At 40.9% G+C, this 19,111-nt stretch overlaps 1 protein-coding gene across 1 annotated transcript in view; it reads right to left on the bottom strand.

Annotated features, from left to right (window-relative positions):
* The window catches only part of SARS1 (seryl-tRNA synthetase 1), a 67,958-nt gene that overhangs the window by 24,293 nt on the left and 24,554 nt on the right, over positions 1-19,111 (bottom strand). The window contains 4 exon segments of the mRNA XM_053706904.1: positions 4,592-4,715; positions 4,908-5,012; positions 5,015-5,138; positions 6,488-6,654. Coding sequence (XP_053562879.1) covers positions 4,592-4,715; positions 4,908-5,012; positions 5,015-5,138; positions 6,488-6,654 — 520 coding nt within the window.

Genomic DNA, 19,111 nt, shown 5'->3' with positions numbered 1-19,111 from the left:
AATTCCAGACAGCGCCCCAACCTAGTAGGCTGGCGTCTGTTGTTACAATTGTCCAGTCTGGGCTGCTGAATGGCATCCCCCTGGACAGGTGTGGCCGATTGAAGCCACCATAGAAGAGAATTTCTGGTCTCTTGATTCAGATTCAGAGTAGGGGACAAATCTGAGTAATCCCCATTCCACTGACTTAGCATGCATAATTGCAGCGGTCTGAGGTGTAGGCGTGCAAAAGGTACTATGTCCATTGCCGCTACCATTAAGCCGATCACCTCCATGCATTGAGCTACTGACGGGTGTTGAATGGAATGAAGGACGCGGCATGCATTTTGAAGTTTTGTTAACCTGTCTTCTGTCAGGTAAATCTTCATTTCTACAGAATCTATAAGAGTCCCCAAGAATGGAACTCTTGTGAGAGGAAAGAGAGAACTCTTCTTTTCGTTCACTTTCCATCCATGCGACCTTAGAAATGCCAGAACTAACTCTGTATGAGACTTGGCAGTTTGAAAGCTTGAAGCTTGTATTAGAATGTCGTCTAGGTACGGAGGCTACCGAAATCCCTCGCGGTCTTAGTACCGCTAGAAGGGCACCCAGAACCTTTGTGAAGATTCCATGGAGCCGTAGCCAATCCGAATGGAAGAGCTACAAACTGGTAGTGCCTGTCTAAGAAGGCAAACCTTAGATACCGGTGATGATCTTTGTGGATCGGTATGTGAAGGTAAGCATCCATTAAATCCACTGTGGTCATGTACTGACCCTCTTGGATCATGGGTAAGATTGTCCGAATAGTTTCCATTTGAACGATGGAACTCTTAGGAATTTGTTTAGAGTCTTTAAATCTAAGATTGGCCTGAAAGTTCCCTCTTTTTGGGAACCACAAACAGGTTTGAGTAGAACCCTTTGTCCTTTGTTCCGACCAACGGAACCGGGATGGAACACTCCCATTGTTAACAGATCTTGTCCGCAGCGTAGAAACGCTTCTTTCTTTATCTGGTTTGTTGACAACCTTGACAGATGAAATCTCCCTCTTGGGGGAGATAATTTTGAAGTCTAGAAGGTATCCCTGAGATATGATCTCTAGTGCCCAGGATCCTGAACATCTCTTTGCCCAGGCCTGGGGCGAAGAGAGAGAGGTCTGCCCCCTACTAGATCCGTCCCGGATCGGGGGCTCTCGGTTCATGCTGTCTTTGGGGCAGCAGCAGGTTTTCCTGGCCTGCTTTGCTTTTGTTCCAGGACTGGTTAGGCTTCCAGCCTTGCCTGTAACGTGCAACAGCTCCTTCCTGTTTTGGTGCAGTGGCGGTTGATGCTGCTCCTGTTTTGAAATTCCGAAGGGACGAAAATTAGACTGTCTAGCCTTAGCTTTGGCCGTGTCTTGAGGTAGGGCGTGGCCCTTACCTCCCGTAATGTCAGCGATAATTTCTTTCAAACCGGGCCCGAATAAAGGACTGCCCCTTGAAAGGTATATTAAGTAATTTGGACTTAGAAGTAACATCAGCTGACCAGATTTTAGCCACAGTGCCCTGCGTGCCTGTATGGCGAATCCTGAGTTCTTAGCCGTAAGTTTGGTTAAATGTACTACGGCCTCCGAAATGAAAGAATTAGCTAGTTTAAGGACTCTAAGCCTGTCCCGTAATGTCGTCTAGCGTAGAGGAACTAAGGTTCTCTTCAAGCGACTCAATCCAAAATGCTGCCGCAGCCGTAATCGGCGCGATACATGCAAGGGGTTGTAATATAAAACCTTGTTGAACAAACATTTTCTTAAGGTAACCCCTCTAATTTTTTATCCATTGGATCTGAGAAAGGCACAGCTATCCTCCACCGGGATAGTGGGTACGCTTAGCTAAAGTAGAAACTGCTCCCTCCACCTTGGGGACCGTTTGCCATAAGTCCCGAGTGGTGGCGTCTATTGGAAACATCTTTCTAAATATTGGAGGGGGTGAGAAACGGCACACCGGGTCTATCCCACTCCTTAGTAACAATTTCAGTTAGTCTCTTAGGTATAGGAAAAACGTCAGTACTCGCCGGTACCGCAAAGTATTTATCCAACCTACACAGTTTCTCTGGTATTGCAACAGTGTTACAATCGTTGAGAGCTGCTAAGACCTCCCCTAGTAGTACACGGAGGTTCTCCAATTTAAATTTAAAATTTGAAATATCTGAGTCCAGTCTGTTTGGATCAGAACCGTCACCCACAGAATGAAGCTCTCCGTCCTCATGCTCTGCGAGCTTGTGACGCAGGTATCAGACATGGCCCTAGCATTGTCAGCGCACTCTGTTCTCACCCCAGAGTGATCACGCTTGCCTCTTAGTTCAGGTAATTTAGACAAAACTTCAGTCATAACAGTAGCCATATCTTGTAATGTTATCTGTAATGGCCGCCCAGATGTACTAGGCGCCAAAATATCACGCACCTCCCGGGCGGGGAGATGCAGGTACTGTCGCGTGAGGCGAGTTAGTCGGCATAACTCTCCCCTCGCTGTTTGGTGAAATTTGTTCACATTGTACAGATTGACTTTTATTTAAAGTAGCATCAATACAGTTAGTACATAAATTTCTATTGGGCTCCACCTTGGCATTGGAACAAATGACACAGATATCTTCCTCTGAGTCAGACATGTTTTAACACACTAGCAAAAAAACTTACAACTTGGTTATAATCTTTTTTTAGCAAAAAAACGCACTGTGCCTCAAAGAGGTACTAACGATTAAATGACAGTTGAAATAATGAACTGAAAAACAGTTATTGCATCAAACTTAAAACAACACAACTTTTAGCAAAGGTTTGTTCCCATTAGTAAAAAACAACACTAATTAAATTTGTACATAAGAAAACAAAACAACGTTTTTTATACACAGTCACTATAAGAATTCTCACAGCTCTGCTGAGAGAATTTACCTCCCTTCAAAGAAGTCTGAAGACCCCTGAGATCTGTCAGAGATGAACCGGATCATGCAGGAAAAATAAAAGTAGCTGACTGGAATTTTTTTGATGCGTAGCAAAGAGCGCCAAAAACGGCCCCTCCCTCTCCCACACAGCAGTGAAGAGAAACGAAACTGTCACAATTAAAGCAAAAAAACTGCCAAGTGGAAAATAATGCCCAAATATTTATTCACACAGTACCTCAGCAATGTAAACGATTCTACATTCCAGCAAAAACGTTTAACATGAGAATAGTTATTAAAAGGATTAGTGACCTTTAACACAGTAGTTCCGGTGAAATACCATCCCCAGAATACTGAAGTGTATACATACATGTCATTTTAACGGTATGGCAGGCTTTTCTCATCAATTCCATTCAGAAAATAAAAACTGCCACATACCTCAATGCAGATTCATCTGCCCGCTGTCCCCTGATCTGAAGCCTTTACCTCCCTCAGATGGTCGAGAACAGCAATATGAATCTTAACGACTCCGGTTAAAATCATAGTAAAAAAATCTCTGTCAGATTCTTCCTCAAACTCTGCCAGAGAAGTAATAACACGCTCCGTGCTATTTTAAAATAACAAACTTTTGATTGAAGTCATAAAAACTAAGTATAATCACCATAGTCCTCTCACACATCCTATCTAGTCGTTGGGTGCAAGAGAATGACTGGGACTGACGTAGAGGGGAGGAGCTATATGCAGCTCTGCTGGGTGAATCCTCTTGCATTTCCTGTTGGGGGAGGAGTTATATCCCAGAAGTAATGATGACCCGTGGACTGATCACACATAACAGAAGAAAAGGGGATCCCAGAGAAACATTTACAACCATTTTGTGCCATAATTGCAGAAGCTGTTTGTAATAATTTCAGTGGGAAACCTAAAGTTTGTGACAAAATTTGTGAAAAAGTGAACTTTTTTTTTTTTTTTAATCACATTTGGCGGTGAAATGGTGGCATGAAATATACCAAAATGGGCCTAGATCAATACTTTGGGATGTCTTCTAAAACAAAATATATACATGTCAAGGGATATTCAGGTATTCCTGACAGATATCAGGGTTCCAAAGTAACTTAGCGCTAATTTTGAAGAAAAGTAGTTTGGAAATAGCAAAGTGCTACTTGTATTTATTGCCCCATAAATTGCAAAAAAAGCAAAGAACGTGTAAACATTGGGTATTTCTAAACTCAGGACAAAATTTATAAACTAATTAGTATGGGTTGTTTTTGATGATTGTAGATGTGTAACAGATTTTGGGGGTCAAAGTTAGAAAAAGTGTGTTTTTTTTCATTTTTTCCTCATATTTTATCATTTTTTTTTAGTAAATTATACGATATGAAGAAAATAATGGTATCTTTAGAAAGTCCATTTAATGACGAGAAAAATGGTATATAATAGTGTGTGGTACAGTAAACGAGTAAGAGGAAAATTACAGTCTAAACGCAAACACTGCAGAAATTGTAAAAATAGCCATTGTCATTAAGGGTAAGAATATTGAAAAATGGTCCGGTCATTAAGGGTGTTAAAATTGTCTAAATCACTAATGTCTAATTATGACTTTACTGTCCCTTTAAGTATATAGAAATAAAAAAAAATAGGAGTCAAAATTGGAATGTAAGGAATTGTTTCCTGGATTTATGAATCCCACTTTATATGACCCCCATTGTCCTTGTACCTGACACAATGTTGACAATACGGTATGGGATACCCAACAATTTATAAAAACTCTTCTGCTGTTCCAATCATCTCTTCAAAACTTCCCAAGATTTGTTGTCATGAGGGGAGGCATATACAAACTGCTCAATCTGAAAGAGAAGACAATGGGCCAGTTGTGGTAAAGGAGTAGATATTTGAGGGCTAATAGACACGATAATAATATTTTGAGAACAATGCCAACATTTAAAATATTACATTAGGTATACATAGTTAAATGCATGCTCAACCATCCTTAAAATACAAGATATATTTTTTTAAATCACAAGCAGAATGGCCTCACCTTTCTCAAACTGGTGCACCCTGAAGATGCCTCGTGTGTCTCTACCATGAGATCCTACTTCCTGGCGAAAGCAGGTTGATAGTCCAGCATATTTGATGGGAGAAGGTCCTCAGGTTTAAGCCATTCGTCTCTGTGTAGTGCAGCAATCGGCTGTTCTGAAGTGGCAATCAGGTATTTCTCATCAACGGAACTGTCATCAGACTTCTCACTGCCCTTTCCCAATTACCTATAGAACAAAAAACTTGAACCTTAAATAATTAAAAAATAATCCAATACTTGGAAGATAAGAAAACTTGTTTGAATTTGTACAAATTTCTTGACTAAACATTTAGGGATGGGCGAATGTGTTTATATTCGAATTCAAATGTTAGAAAGAATGTATTGTAGAAATTTGATTTACATAATAGAATGTTGATAAGAACGAATAGTCTTAAATATTCAATAATCAAATGTCATCTACAGTTTTCGAATGTCACTTTCGATTTCAAATGTTCATAATTAGATCGAATGTCCACATTCGAAATTTCAAATGTAACATTCGATTTAACAAATACTATTCAGAAGTTCAATAGTTCATTACTCAAACTATTAAGTATGATTATACATTATAGAGGGCAAGAGTGCTTTTGCATTAATTCAATTTGAACAAAGAATAGGTCAGAAGATTCTGGCCCAAAGAAATGCACTTGTTAGCACTTCATGTTCCCTGATTTTATCATGGATATCATGTTGTGGAAACCATGTATTTCCATGATAAAATCAGGGAACATGAAGTGCTAACAAGTGCATTCTTTGGGCCAGAATCTTCTGACCTTTTTCTTCGTTCAAATATTTTTCTATCAGTGTAATCAATGCCTTGCATATTTTGAGACAAACTCACCAGTAGGATAAAACAGCGATAAACGTACAGTGTGGAAAATGGTTAGACAATACAATAATAACCTGTGAAAAGAACTGCAAAAATGTCCAAGGAACATTCCTGTTCAGCTTACCCTCCAAGATGTAATGACTCATTTTAAAGTAGGGTTTACATGATTTGTTTTTATTTTTAATTCTTGTTTTCATTTTAACTTTGGGTTTTGAAGTTACATTGTACGTGTATTATTTTCCTTTCATAAGATGGTCCTACAGGAGGAGGCAAAACAACCCACACAACAGAGCTTTGATCCCTCCCATCTTCCCATGATTCCTCAGTCAATTGTTTGCTCCCAGCAAGGAAGTGCTGATCTACACCTCTATTAAAGGCATTCTGTAATCGATCTGAGGGCCCATTATCCCCCTCAGAGTAACTACAAGCCGGGCAGAATAGCAGACAGGAGTTCAGGCAGGGAATTAAAATCTTTTCCCTTTGGGAGATGGCACCAGCCTTCCAGGGGAAATGTGGGCATACCTGCCAATTATACAAGTAGTCTATTGAAACATTGAAATATTATAGAACTAGAATGAGCTAAATGAACATAAAGCCTTTTGGATAACAGTCTGTTATTAAAAAATAAACAGAATTAAAACATAATATAGTTTAGCTAAGATAAGTGATTCTTGTAATAACAGAAAATCATATTTTTGGTTGTTGGCCATGAGCATACCTTGTACAGCTCCTCATCAAACTGGCTGAGTTGGGCTACTTCCTGCATCACCTCTTTCCTCATGAAAAATGGGGTGTAGATTGGGGTGTATCCCTTAGCTGCCAGGGTCTGCAGGGCAAGCTGAATAATGGCTTGCTCAAGAAATACCAGCGGTCCCTGAGTGGAAAAATAAATTATGTTAGCACAAGATAAACATCTCTTTAAGGTTGCTGGTTTAGTTAATGAGTTTCTATTTGAGGTTTGATAACTTGTGGGTGCAAGTAAATCAGTTCATACAATGTGAAGACACAACAGTTCAACTTTGTATAACATGAAGCAAGCCCATATGTGCATAATGCATACAATATTAATCACAATTGCATACTGTTACGGCGACAAAACTTTTTTTTTTTTACAGGTAATGCACATGCCCGGACCCTGAAAACTATATCTGCTATATTTTTGGTTGGGGTCCTTGATTTTGGACCAGCCGTTTAGAAAGAAATATCAACGTAAGAAGTTACAGAGCCATTGGGTCTGGTGTGGGTATGTGGCTGCAGGGCTAGGAGTTTATATTGTCTGGTTTAGGTATGGAGTTGACAGGGGAGCTTACATGATCTTGTGTAAAGGTTTAATGTTTGTATATGGAAGCAGGACCACAAGCCTAATCAATCTTGTACCTCATGTGGATATGTGGCTGAAAGACGGGCTGGCTCTAGGACCAGGAGTCTGAGCAGAGATCAAATGTGGTAAAGCACTTCAAGACTGACTGTTGGACCAGGGCGTCTGATATGAGGACATGGGGATATCAGAACAGATATAGGGTCATGGGTCTAATCTACAGTCTCATTTGAGTATGGGACTAACAAAAAGAAAATTTATGCTTACTTGATAAATTTATTTCTTCTCAGACACGATGAGTCCACGGATCATCTTCATTACTTATGGGATATTCACTTCCAGGTCAGCAGGAAGAGGCAAAGGGCACCACAGCAGAGCTGCTAAATAGCTCCTACCTTCCCTCCCACTCCAGTCATTCGACCGAAGTTAGGAAGAGAAAGGAAAAGCCAAGGTGCAGAGGTGACTGAAGTTTACAATAAAAAACATCCTGTCTAAAAATGACATGGCGGGCCGTGGACTCATCGTGTCTAAGAAGAAATACATTTATCAGGTAAGCATAAATTTTCTTTTCTTCTTAAAGACACAATGAGTCCACGGATCATCTTCATTACTTATGGGATCCAATACCCAAGCTTGAGTACACGAATGATACCAAAGGGACAAGACAGGATACCTAAACGGAAGGCACCACTGCATGAAGAACCTTTCTCCCTAAAGCTGCCTCAGCCGAGGCAAAAGTATCAAATTTGTAAAATTTTGTAAAAGTGTGAAGAGAAGACCAAGTTGCAGCCTTGCAAATCTGTTTCCACCAGAAGCTTCATTTTTGAGATGCCCATGAGGAAGCAAAAGCCCTAGTGGAATGAGCTGTAATCTCTCAGGAGGCTGCTGTCCTGCAGTTTCGTAGCCAAACGTATAATACTCTTCAGCCAAAAAGAAAGAGAAACAGCCCGAAGCTTTCTGTCCCCTACGTTTGCCTGAAAATACCACAAAGAGGAAAAAAGGCGAAAGTCTTTAGTCTTCTGTAAATAAAACTTTGAAGCACGAACAACATCCAAATTGTGTAAGAGCCTGTCCTTCTTAGAAGAAGCATTAGGAAACCTTCCAAGATAACAACTTGATTTCTAAGGAATGCATAGGTTCAAACGGAACCCCTTGAAGAACCTTGAGAACTAAATTAAGACTCCATGGAGGAGTAACTGGTCTAAGCACAGGCCTAATTCTTGTTAAGGCCTGACAAAAAACATAATTTATGTAAGAACTTACCTGATAAATTCATTTCTTTCATATTAGCAAAGAGTCCATGAGCTAGTGACGTATGGGATATACATTCCTACCAGGAGGGGCAAAGTTTCCCAAAACCTCAAAGTGCCTTATAAATACACCCTTCACCACACCCACAAATCAGTTTAACGAATAGCCAAGAAGTGGGGTGATAAGAAAAAAGTGCGAAAGCATAAAAAATAAGGAATTGGAATAATTGTGCTTTATACAAAAAAATCATAACCACCACAAAAAAGGGTGGGCCTCATGGACTCTTGCTAATATGAAAGAAATGAAATTTATCAGGTAAGTTCTTACATAAATTATGTTTCTTTCATGTAATTAGCAAGAGTCCATGAGCTAGTGACGTATGGGATAATGACTACCCAAGATGTGATCTTTCCACAGCAAGAGTCACTAGAGAGGGAGGGATAAAATAAAGACAGCCAATTCCTGCTGAAAATAATCCACACCCAAAATAAAGTTTAAATGAAAACATAAGCAGAAGATTCAAACTGAAACAGCTGCCTGAAGTACTTTTCTACCAAAAAACTGCTTCAGAAGAAGAAAACACATCAAAATGTAGAATTTAGTAAAAGTATGCAATGAAGACCAAGTTGCTGCTTTGCAAATTTGATCAACCGAAGCTTCAATCCTAAACGCCCAGGAAGTAGAAACTGACCTAGTAGAATGAGCTGTAATCCTCTGAGGCGGAGGTTTTACCCGACTCAACATAGGCATGATGAATTAATAGTTTTCAACCAAGATGCCAAAGAAATGGCAGAAGCTTTTTGGCCTTTTCTAGAACCGGAAAAGATGACAAATAGACTAGAAGTCTTTCGGAAAGTCTTAGTAGCTTCAACATAATATTTCAAAGCTCTAACAACATCCAAAGAAATGCAATGATTTCTCCTTAGAATTCTTAGGATTAGGGTATAATGAAGGAACTACAATTTCTCTACTAATGTTGTTGGAATTCACAACCTTAGGTAAAAATTCAAAAGAAGTTCGCAACACTGCTCTATCCTGATGAAAAATCAGGAAAAGGAGACTCACAAGAAAGAGCAGACAATTCAGAGACCTCTTCTGGCAGAAGAGATGGCCAAAAGGAACAAAACTTTCCAAGAAAGTAATTTAATGTCCAATGAATGCATAGGTTCAAACGGAGGAGCTTGAAGAGCCCCCAGAACCAAATTCAAACTCCAAGGAGGAGAAATTGACTTAACTGACAGGTTTAATACGAACCAAGGCTTGTACAAAACAATGAATATCAGGAAGATTAGCAATCTTTCTGTGAAAAAGAACAGAAAGAGCAGAGATTTGACCTTTCTAAGGAACTTGGCAGACAAACCTTTATCTAAACCATCCTGAAGAAACTGATAAAATTCTCGGAATTCTAATAGAATGCCAGGAAAAATGATGAGAAAGACACCAAGAAATATAAGTCTTCCAGACTCTATAATATAATCTCTCTAGATACAGATTTACGAGCCTGTAACTAGTATTAATCACAGAGTCAGAGAATCCTCTTTGACAAGATTCAAGCGTTCAATCTCCATACCTTTAAATTTAAGGATTTGAGATCCTGATGGAAATAAGGACCCTTGCGACAGAAGGTCTGGTCTTAACGGAAGAGTCCACGGTTGGCAAGAGGCCACCCGGACAAGATCCGCATACAAAACCTGTGAGGCCATGCTGAGCTACCAGCAGAACAAACGAGCATTCCTTCAGAATCTTGGAGATTACTCTATGGAAGAAGAACTAGAGCGGAAAGATTTAGGCAGGATGATACTTCCAAGGAAGTGATAATGCATCCACTGCCTCCGCCGAGTATCCCGGGATCTGGACAGATACCTGGAAGTTTCTTGTTTAGATGAGAAGCCATCAGATCTATTTCTTGGAAGTTCCCACATTTGAACAATCTGAAGAAATACCTTCTGGGTGAAGAGACCATTCGCCCGGATGCAACGTTTGGCGACTGAGATAATCCGCTCCCAATTGTCTATTCCTGGAATATGAACCGCAGAGATTAGACAGGAGCTGGATTCCACCAAACCAGAATTCGAGTTACTTCTTTCATAGCCAGAGGACTGTGAGTCCTCCTTGATGATTGATGTATGCCACAGTTTGTGACATTGTCTGTCTGAAAACAAATGAACGATTCTCTCTTCAGAAGAGGCCAAGACTGAAGAGCTCTGAAAATATGCACGGAGTTCCAAAAAATGATCGGTAATCTCACCTCCAGAGATTTCCCAAACCCCTGTGCTGTCAGAGACCCCCACACAGCTCCCAACCTGTAAGACTTGCATCTGTTGAAATACACAGTCCAGGTCGGAAGAACAAAGAAGCCCCCTGACTAAACGATGGTGATCTGTCCACCACGTCAGAGGTGTCGTACAATCGGTTTTAAAGATATTAATGAGATATCTTTGTGTTATCCCTGCACCACTGGTTCAGCATACAGAGCTGAAGAGGCCGCATGTGAAAACGATGCAAGGGGATCGCGTCCGATGCCGCAGTCATAAGACCTAGAATTTCCATGCATAATGGCTACCGAAGGGAAGATTGTGACTGAAGGTTTCGACAAGCTGATATCAACTTTAGATGTCTCATGTCTATCAAAGATAGAGTCATGGATACTGAATCTATCTGAAAACCCTAAAAAGGTTACCCAAGTCTGAGGAATCAATGAAGCTTTTTGGTAAATTGATCCTCCAACCATGATGTTGAAGAAACAACACAAGTCGATTCGAATGAAGATTCTGCTAAATATGAAGACTTGAGCAAGTACCAAGATATCGTCCAAATAAGGAATACCACAATACCCTGTTCTCTGATTACAGACAGAAGGGCACCGAGAAACCTTCGATAAAAAATTCTTGGAGCTGTAGCTAAGCAAACGGCAGAGCCACAAACTGGTAATGCTTATCTAGGAAAGAAGAATCTCTGAAACTGATAGTGATCTGGATGAAATCGGAAATATGGCAGATATGCATCCTGTAAATCTATAGTAGACATAATAATGGCCCTTGTTGAACAAAAGGCAGGATAGTCCTTACAGTTACCATTTGAATGTTGGTATCCTTACATAATGATTCAATATTTTTAGATCCAGAACTGGTCTGAAGGAATTTTTCCTTCTTTGGTACAAAGAAGAGATTTGAATAAAACCCAGTCCCTGTTCCAGAACTGGAACTGCAAAATTACTCCAGTCAACTCTAGATCTGAAACACATTTCAGAAATGCTTGAGCCTTCGCTGGGTTTACTGGGACTCGGGAAGAAAAAATCTCTTTGCAGGAGGCCTTATCTTGAAGCCAATTCTGTAACCCTCTGAAACACTGTTCTGAAACAATGTCTGAATCCAAAGATTAGTGAACGGAATTGATCCAAATTTCTTAGAAAAAAAACGTTATCTGCCCCCTACCAGCTGAGCTGTGGAATGAGGATCCGCACCTTTATGTGGACTTAGGAGCTGGCTTTGATTTTCTAATAGGCTTGGATTTATTCCAGACTAGAGATGGTTTCCAAACTGATACCGCTCCTGAGGATGAAAGATCAGGTTTTGTTCCTTGTTGTAACAAAATGAAAGAAAACGATCATTAACCCTGGAAAGAAAGGGGAAGCAGAGTAGACTTAGAAGACATAACAGCATTCCAAGTCTTAAGCATAAAGCTCTTCTAGCTAAAATAGCTAGAGACATATACCTGACATCAACTCTATTGATATCCAAAGATGGCATTACAAATAAAATTATAGCATGTTGAAGAAGATTAACAATGCTATGAGAATTATGATCTGTTACTTGTTGCGCTGAAGCTTCTAACCAAAAGATGAAGCTGCAGCAACATCCGCTAAAGATATAGCAGGTCTAAGAAGATTACCTGAACACAAGTAAGCTTTTCTTAGAAAGGATTCAATTTTCCTATCTAAAGGATCCTTAAGGAAGTACCATCTGCCGTAGGAATAGTACGCTTAACAAGAGTAGAGACAGCCCCATCAACTTTAGGGATTTTGTCCCTAAACTCTAATCGGTCAGATGGCACAGGATATAATTGCTTAAAACGTTTAGAAGGAGTAAATGAATTACCCAAATTATTCCATTCCCTGGAAATTACTTCAGAAATAGCACTAGGGACAGGAAAAACTTCTGGAATAACTACAGGAGATTTAAAAACCTTATCTAAACGTTTAGATTTAGTATCAAGAGGACCAGAATCCTCAATTTCTAATGCAATTAGGACTTCTTTAAGTAAAGAACGAATAAATTTCATTTTAAATAAATATGAAGATTTATCAGCATCAACCTCTGAGACAGAATCCTCTGAACCAGAAGAACCATTATCAGAATGATGATGTTCATTTAAAAATTCATCTGAAAAATGAGAAGTTTTTAAAAGACTTTTTACATTTACTAGAAGGAGGAATAACAGACATAGCCTTCTTAATGGAATTTAAAAACAAAATCTCTTATGTTATCAGGAACACTCTGAGTATTAGATTTTGACAGAACAGCAACAGGTAATGTAACAGTACTTAAAGGAAATATTATCTGCATAAACAGTTTGTCATGACAAAACAGTACAAACAACAGCTGGAGGAACAGATACCATAAGTTTACAGTAGATACACTTAGCTTTGGTAGCTCCAGCCCCAGGCAGGGATATTCCAGAAGTATCTTCTGACTCAGCTTCAACGTGGGACATCTTGCAATATGTAATAGAAAAAACAACATATAAAGCAAAATTGATCAAATTCCTTAAATGACAGTTTCAGGAATGGGAAAAAAATGCCAGTGAATAAGCTTCTAGCAACCAGAAGCAAAAAATCAATGAGACGTAAATAATGTGGAGACAAAAATGACGCCACATCCGGAACGCCGACACTTTTGGCGCAAAAGAACGTAAAAAATGACGCAACTTCTGGCGACACGTATGACGCCGGAAACAGAAAATAATTTTTGCGCCAAAAAAGTCAGCGCCAAGAATGACGCAATAAAATGAAGCATTTTCAGCCCCCGCGAGCCTAACAGCCCACAGGGAAAGTCAAATTTTTAAGGTAGGAAAAAAATGAATTATTCATATGCATTATCCCAAATATGAAACTGACTGTTGAACATCCTGAGTCAAGGCAAATAAATGTTTGAATACATATATTTAGAACTTTATATAAAAAGTGCCCAACCATAGCTTAGAGTGTCACAGAAAATAAGACTTACTTACCCCAGGACACTCATCTACATGTAGTAGAAAGCCAAAACCAGTACTGAAACGAGAATCAGTAGAGGAAATGGTTATATATAAGAGTATATCGTCGATCTGAAAAGGGAGGTAAGAGATGAATCTCTTACGACCGATAACAGAGAACCTATGAAATAGACCCCGTAGAAAGGAGATCACTGCAATTCAAATAGGCAATACTCTCATCACATCCCTCTGACATTCACTGCAACGCTGAGAGGAAAACCAGGGCTCCACCTGCTGCGGAGCGCATATCAAGCGAGATCTAGCACAAACTTACTTCACCACCTCCATAGGGAGGCAAAGTTTGTAAAACTGATTTGGTGGGTGTGGTGAGGGGTGTATTTATAGGCATTTTGAGGTTTGGGAAACTTTGCCCCTCCTGGTAGGAATGTATATCCCATACGTCACTAGCTCATGGACTCTTGCTAATTACATGAAAGAAAAGACAACATCAGGGACATCAGCTAGACGCTTGTGTAACAAGATAGATACTGCTGAAATTTGACCCTTTAAAGAACTTGCAGATAATCCTTTCTCCAATCCTTCCTGGAGAAAAGATAAAATCCTAGGAATCCTAACTCTACTCCAGGAGTAGCCCTTGGATTCACACCAATAAAGGTATTTAAGCCAAATCTTGTGATAAATCTTTCTAGTGACAGGCTTACGAGCCTGAATCAAAGTGTCTATGACTGAGTCAGAAAAACCTTGCTTGCCTAGAATCAACCGTTCAATCTCCAAGCAGTCAGCTTCAGAGAATCTAGATTTGGATGATGGAAGGGTCCCTGAATCAGAAGGTCCTTTCGAAGCAGAAGCCTCCAAGGAGGTAGAGACGACATCTCCACCAGGTCTGCATACTAGATCCTGCGTGGCCAGGCCGGTGCTATGAGAATCACTGAAGCCCTTTCCTGTTTGATCCGGGCAATCATTTGCAGAAGGAGAGCAAACTGAGGAAACAGATATGTTAGATTGAAGGACCAAGGGACCGCCAGAGCATCTATCAGCTCCCCCTGATGATCTCTGGATCTCGACCCGTACCTGGGAAGTTTGGCATTCTGCCTGGATGCCATGAGATCCAACTCAACCCATTTGAGGATCATACTGGAGAACACGTCCGGATGAAGTTCCCACTCCCCCGGAAGAAAGGTCTGTCTGCTCAGAAAATCCGCCTCCCAGTTGTCCACCCCTGGGTGTGGATTGCCGACAGACGAACAAGAATGGGTACTACACCCACTGAAATTATTTGGAAAACCTCTGTCATAGCCCAGGAACTCCTTGTTCCTCCCTGATGATTGATGTAGGCCACTGACGTTATGTTGTCCGTCTGGAACCTAATAAACTGAACCGAAGCTAGCTGAGGCCAGGTCAGGAGAGCATTGTAGATCGCTCTCAGTTCCAGAATGTTTATGGGCAAGAGACTCTGTCTGAGACCATATCCCCTGAGCCCTTAGGGAGCCCCAAACAGCTCCCCACCCCTGAAGGCTGGCATCTGTTGTCACAATCTCCCAGGATGGTCTGAGAAAACATGTTCCCTGGGAGAGATGATCTAGAGACAATCACCAAAGAAGAGACTCTCTTGTCTCCTGTGCCAATAGAAGTCGAGGGGACAAGTCCAATAAGCTCTGTTCCATTGTTTGAGCATGTCCAACTGCAGAGCTCTGAGATGAAAGCGAGCAAACAGGACAAGACAGGACATCAGACCTATTAACTCCATGCACTGGGCCACAGAAGGACGAGGAGAAGATTGCAGAGCTCGACAAGTATCGATAATCTTTAATTTCCTGACTTCTGTCAGAAAAATCTTCATAGACAGAGAGTCTATGATGGTCCCTAGAAAGGTCACTCTTGTATGAGGAACTAGAGAGTTCTTTTCTAGAGTTACCTTCCAGCAGTTTGACCTTAGGAAAGCCACTACCCGGTCCGTGTGTGATTTTGCTAGCTGAAAGGACGGCGCCTGAACTAGGATATCGTCCAGATACAGCGCCACCGCAATGCCTCTTGAACGAAGCACCGCAAGAAGAGACCCCAGAACCTTTGTGAAGATTCTGGGAGCCGTGGCAAGACCGAAAGGAAGAGCCACAAACTGGAAATGCTGGTCTATAAAGGCAAACCGTTAAGAACCTGTGATGATCCCTGTGAATGAGAACATGCAGGTACGTCGTCCTTTAAATCTACTGTTGTCATAAACTGACCCTCCGGATCAAGGAAGGGATGGAAACGAATAGTTTCCATCCTAAAGATAGCACTCTGATAAAATTATTTAGACTCTTGAGGTCTAGAATTGGTCTGAAGGTTCCTTCCTTCTTGGGAACCACAAACAGATTGGAATAGAATCCCATACCTTGATCTTGAGGTGGAACGGGTAACGATCACTCCCTGAGCTAAGAGGTCTTCTACACAATGTAAGAACGCTCTCTTTTTTGTCTGGTCTGCAGATAACCTTGAAATTAGAAACCTGCCCCTGGGAGGGACAAATTTTGTACTCCAGCTTGTATCCCTGAAACACTATTTATATAGCCCAGGGATCCTGAACGTCCGAACACAGGCTTGAGTGAAAAAAGAAAGTCTGCCCCCTACCAGATCCATTTGTCCCGGATCGGGGGCAAAACCTTAATGCTGTCTTGGAGTCATTGGCGCCTTCTTGGAGTTGCTTACCCTTTATTCCAAGATTGGGCGGTTCTCCAATTAGATTTAGCTTGTTCCTGCTTAGTTGAGGGAGAAGAGGAAGAGAATCCCTTGAAGTTGCAAAAGGAACGAAAATTACTTTGTCTTCCTTTCTGCCTAATCTTTTTGTCCTGAGGGAGAAGGTGACCCGTACCTCCCGTAATGTCTTTCAGCTCAGGACCAAACAGGGTCTTCCCCTTGTAAGGGACAGCTAGAAGCTTGACTTGGATGAAACGTCCGCAGACCAAGGTTTCAGCCATAAGGCCCTGCGAGCCAAGATAGAGAAGCTTGAAATTTTGGCTCCCAACTTAAAGGGACATTAAACACTTTGAGATGGTAAAATAAAATGATAAATTGTATATAATAAAACAACTCTGCAATATACTTTCATTATTTATTTTGTCCTCTTTGCCTGTAATTCCATTTTGAAATTGTGAGCTTTTCAGTTCCTGTTAGAAATGGAAGTGCAGAACACTTAAATCCAGCACAACCATTGGCTGCACACTCTAGTGACCTATTTATAACTGACCCTAATTGGCCACAGCAGAGAAGGTAACACAAGTTACAACATGGCAGCTCCCAGTGTTTTATAGACACTAAAACGTTACACTTATTTTGTCACTTTTTAAACAACTAATGAAATTTAAAAAAATACATCTACATGTTAGTCATGGACTAATCTTTTCTTTTAATGCATCATTCTATCTAGCATTTATTTAGTGTTTAATGTCCCTTTAATAACTTGAAGGGTGGCATCCAAGATAAAGGCATTAGCTAGCTTAAGATCCTTTATCCTGTCCTGGATCTCGTCCAAGGGAGTTTCTCGCCTGAGGGCATCAGCCAGAGCATCAAACCAGTAGGCTGCCGCACTTGTGACGGTAGTTATACAGACTGCCGGTTGCCACTGCATACCCTGGTGAACATAAATTTTCATGAGTAGACCCTCTAATTTTTTGTCCATCGTATCTTATAAAAGCACAACTATCCTCTATAGGGATAGTAGTTCTCTTAGCCAAGGTTCAAACAGCTCCTTCAACCTTAGGAACAGTTTGCCAAACCTCTTTAACTGAGTCAGCTATAGGAAACATCTTCTTGAAAATAGGAGAAGGAGAGAAAGGAATACCAGGTCTCTCCCATTCTCTATTAATAATTTCAGAGGCCTTCTTAGGAACTGGAAAAACATCTGTAAAGGAAGGTACCTCATAATATCTGTCTATTTTGCTAGACTTTGGGGGGTCAACCATCACTGTGGAGTCACTATCATCTAGGGCAATTAAAACCTCTCTAAGTAAGAGACAAAGATGTTCCACTTTAAACCTGAGATACCACTTCTGAGTCGGTCAAAGGTAACACCGAATCTGAGATTTCTCCTTCAGATGCCAGAGCAGGAACCTCTTCCTCAGATCTATGAGAAGAGACTTCTGAGATAGCTACCACAGCATCAGAAACCTCGCTAACTGCAGAAATGGACTTTCTCTTGCGATGGCCCTGCCACATTGGAAAGGCAGACAGAGCATCAGAGATAGTAGTAGACATAAGAGAAGCTATGTCCTGTAGTGAAATTCCAGAGGAACTACAGTAGACGTGCAGGGCACTGCTGGTGAGGGCGATCATTTTTGGGACACTTGGGGAGAAAGTTGCTGCCGAAATTGACCCTCATCAGAGGACTCTTGGACAACATCTGTCTGAGAGGAGATTGGCTCAGCAAAAATGTTATCCCTAAAATTCACAGTCCTTTCAATACATGTAGGACAGAAAGGGATTGATGGTTCCACATTTGCATCAAGACATAAAGCACATGTAACAGCTTGCACCTCATCTTGGTCCATTTTTTCACATAAAATATTGGAATTGAGCAGAAAAAATACTGGGAATAACAATAAAATTATAAAACAACGTTACTGTCTCTTTAAATTTAAATGGTTTATCTTTCTCTTGACAAACTGCTAATTTTGCTGTAGTTACAAAACAGTTAGAAAATGTAAGCAATAATTAAACCTCTGCACCACAGCAACCTGCTGAGGTGCTCCTACTTTAACCAATGCTACCGGATCCCTTGTAGAAACGATCCGCATCTGTGCTAAAAGCGCATGAAAAGTGTTCTACATGCTGCTCTAGCCCAGATAAACCCCAGTACAGCACATCTGAAGACCTGCAACTGCTTGGAAATAGTGCTACAAGCAGAGGCTCCAAAAAACAGGAAGTGCCACCCTTTGCGGGTGTGCTGCAAGTCTCTGCTTCCCTCTCAGGGAAAAAACTAAAGTGAAACCACCAGAGCCCTCCATTTTAGTGAAAATAAACTTAGCAACATAACTCCAGCCCCAGTGCCTGCACCTAATCACTGCCCAAGTAAGACTTCTTTTCTGAAAGTCTGAAACTGTCCCCACATAAGTAAGGTTTACCATTAACCCCTTATGTACCGTAGTGCTAATGAAACAAACACTGAGACTCCTTAGATCCCAGAAAAAGGCAGCACTTACCTCAAACACTGCCTGGCAGTAGGGCAGTTCCCAAGCTTGAGAGGTCCTCTCCCTCACATTGGCCTGAGAGATAAGCAATGCTGAGTCAGTAATAATCTCAGGCTGAAGGATATGGGGCAGCTCAAAATGGGAGGCACAGTGAGAATTATGCCCCACCAGTTCCCATAGCTCTAAAAGCCACAAGAGCTCTACTGTAGAGACTGATATGGACTAGGCTATACCCCAGAACAAAGTAGCACTCTCTGGCACTACTCATAAGACAAAAAACTAAACTAACACCTCACTTTACCTGCTTCCTATCACTAACTTAGGCAAAGAGAATGACTGGAGTGGGAGGGAAGGGAGGAGCTATTTAGCAGCTCTGCTGTGGT

The sequence above is a fragment of the Bombina bombina genome, chromosome 3, assembly GCF_027579735.1.
Source record: "Bombina bombina isolate aBomBom1 chromosome 3, aBomBom1.pri, whole genome shotgun sequence".
Lineage (NCBI taxonomy): Eukaryota > Metazoa > Chordata > Amphibia > Anura > Bombinatoridae > Bombina > Bombina bombina.
Note: the sequence above shows the minus strand (reverse complement) of the source record. Positions and strands in the feature narration are given on the sequence as shown.